Genomic DNA, 1,816 nt, shown 5'->3' with positions numbered 1-1,816 from the left:
ATCATAATTTATTTTATTTTTGTTAATTTTGTTATATTTAATAAATAAAAAAAATAAATACTAAAGAATCATAAAATTTATTATTTTTAACTATCAGCTAAAAATTAATATTTAAAGTATGAAATAAAATAAGTTATCAATTTTAAATAAAAAAGTAAAAGAATGAATTAATAGAGTTAGTAGGTAGCGCTAATATATATAGTAAAAATTCAGGTGAAATCGACTTTAGGTGAAGTCGTTAATTAAAAATTTAGTCAAATTAATCAAATCATTTAATGACTCTTATGTATTAACTTTACGTGAAGTCGAGTAACACTTGACTTTCCACCTATATATAAGTGGTATCAGCTTTCAAATAAAGAGAGGACACAAAACCCAGCAAGGGTATAGCGTCCATTGATATGTGTATATTGTATAAGCATTAATGGAAGATGAAAACATGGGAGAAGGAGAAGAGAAGTTTGAGTATGAAGAGGTTGTGAAAGCAACGGAGAACTTCAACCCTAAAAGGATGATAGGCAAAGGAAGCCATGGAATCGTGTACAAAGGTCTACTACCACGGACGGTGGCTGTGAAGAAAGCATCATCGCTAGATTCTCTCCACCATGATGATAACTCCAACAAGCTCCAAAACGAGATTCGAGTGCTGTCAATTCTACGTCAAAGCCCTCACGTGCTTAACCTTTTAGGCACGAGCCACGATTCGTTCGGGAACAAGGTCATGGTGATGGAGCTCTTGCCAAATGGCTCCCTCCACGACTGGCTTCACGGTTCGAGAAAACCGCCGCCGTCGTGGACGAAGCGCGTGGAAATCGCCATGCAGATCGCCCGCGCGGTTCAGTTTCTCCACGAAGGGAAGCCTATGGTGATCCACAGGGACATCAAGTCCACCAACATCTTATTCGATTCTCACATGAACGCCAAGTTGGCGGACTTTGGACTGGCGGTTATGGTTGGATCCGTGGTTGAGTCACCACCGAGTCAACCCGCTGGGACAATAGGGTACATAGACCCGAGTTACACGAGTTCAGCAAAACTGAGTCCCAAGAACGACATCTTCAGCTTGGGGGTTGTGTTGTTGGAGATCATAAGCGGGAGAAAGGCCATTGACGTGTCGAAAACGCCGGCGTCGATCGTGGAATGGGCGGTTCCGTTGATTGAGAGGGAGGTTGTGGAAGAGATTTGTGACGGGAGGGTGGCGGTGCCGGCGTACATGGCAGGTGGAGTGGGTGAGATTGTGCGGTTGGGTGGACGGTGCGTGTCGGAGAAGGAAGAGGATCGTCCGTGTGCTCGGGAGGTGGTTATGAGAATAACGGACGTAGCGGAGCGTGTGAGGTACCCGTTTTGGAGAAGCGTGTTAATGAGGAGCATCGCCGGCATGGTGGGATTCACGAGAAATAAGAGGAGCAAGTTGTTGCTCAATACTTCTTCTCACAACACGTCTTCCGTCATCACCGTTAAGCAAGTTTTATCGCTCTGGGATTGACTGCATGCACAATCCTGCAATTTCAATCTTTCATATTTCATTATTTTTTTTTTATTAAAAATAGGCTATTCGAACTCACAACCTCTTAATTAAGTTAATTAAGTATGAGAAGAGTTATAAGTTATAACTCATTGGCTCATATTTTCATTATTTAGACTATTTAAGGTTTTCACTTTTAATTACTAATTTCTATGAATATTTTTTTTATATAATTTTTATATTAAAAATGGTTGTGGATTATTTATTTATTTTATATTTATACCTTATGTTTTGACTTAGTTTTTAAATATTTTTTTCTCTGTATGCTAATACAATTTGAAATTGCACGAG

The 1,816-nt window shown here is 39.6% G+C and overlaps 1 protein-coding gene across 1 annotated transcript; it reads left to right on the top strand.

The window, feature by feature from the left end:
• LOC107637513 (serine/threonine-protein kinase-like protein At5g23170) lies at positions 348-1,645 on the top strand. Its single transcript, XM_016340921.2, has one exon. The coding sequence runs from the start codon at positions 425-427 to the stop codon at positions 1,484-1,486; it is 1,062 nt and encodes a 353-aa protein (XP_016196407.1). The 5' UTR covers positions 348-424; the 3' UTR covers positions 1,487-1,645.

This window comes from Arachis ipaensis, chromosome B04 (genome assembly GCF_000816755.2).
Source record: "Arachis ipaensis cultivar K30076 chromosome B04, Araip1.1, whole genome shotgun sequence".
NCBI lineage: Eukaryota > Viridiplantae > Streptophyta > Magnoliopsida > Fabales > Fabaceae > Arachis > Arachis ipaensis.
Note: the sequence above shows the minus strand (reverse complement) of the source record. Positions and strands in the feature narration are given on the sequence as shown.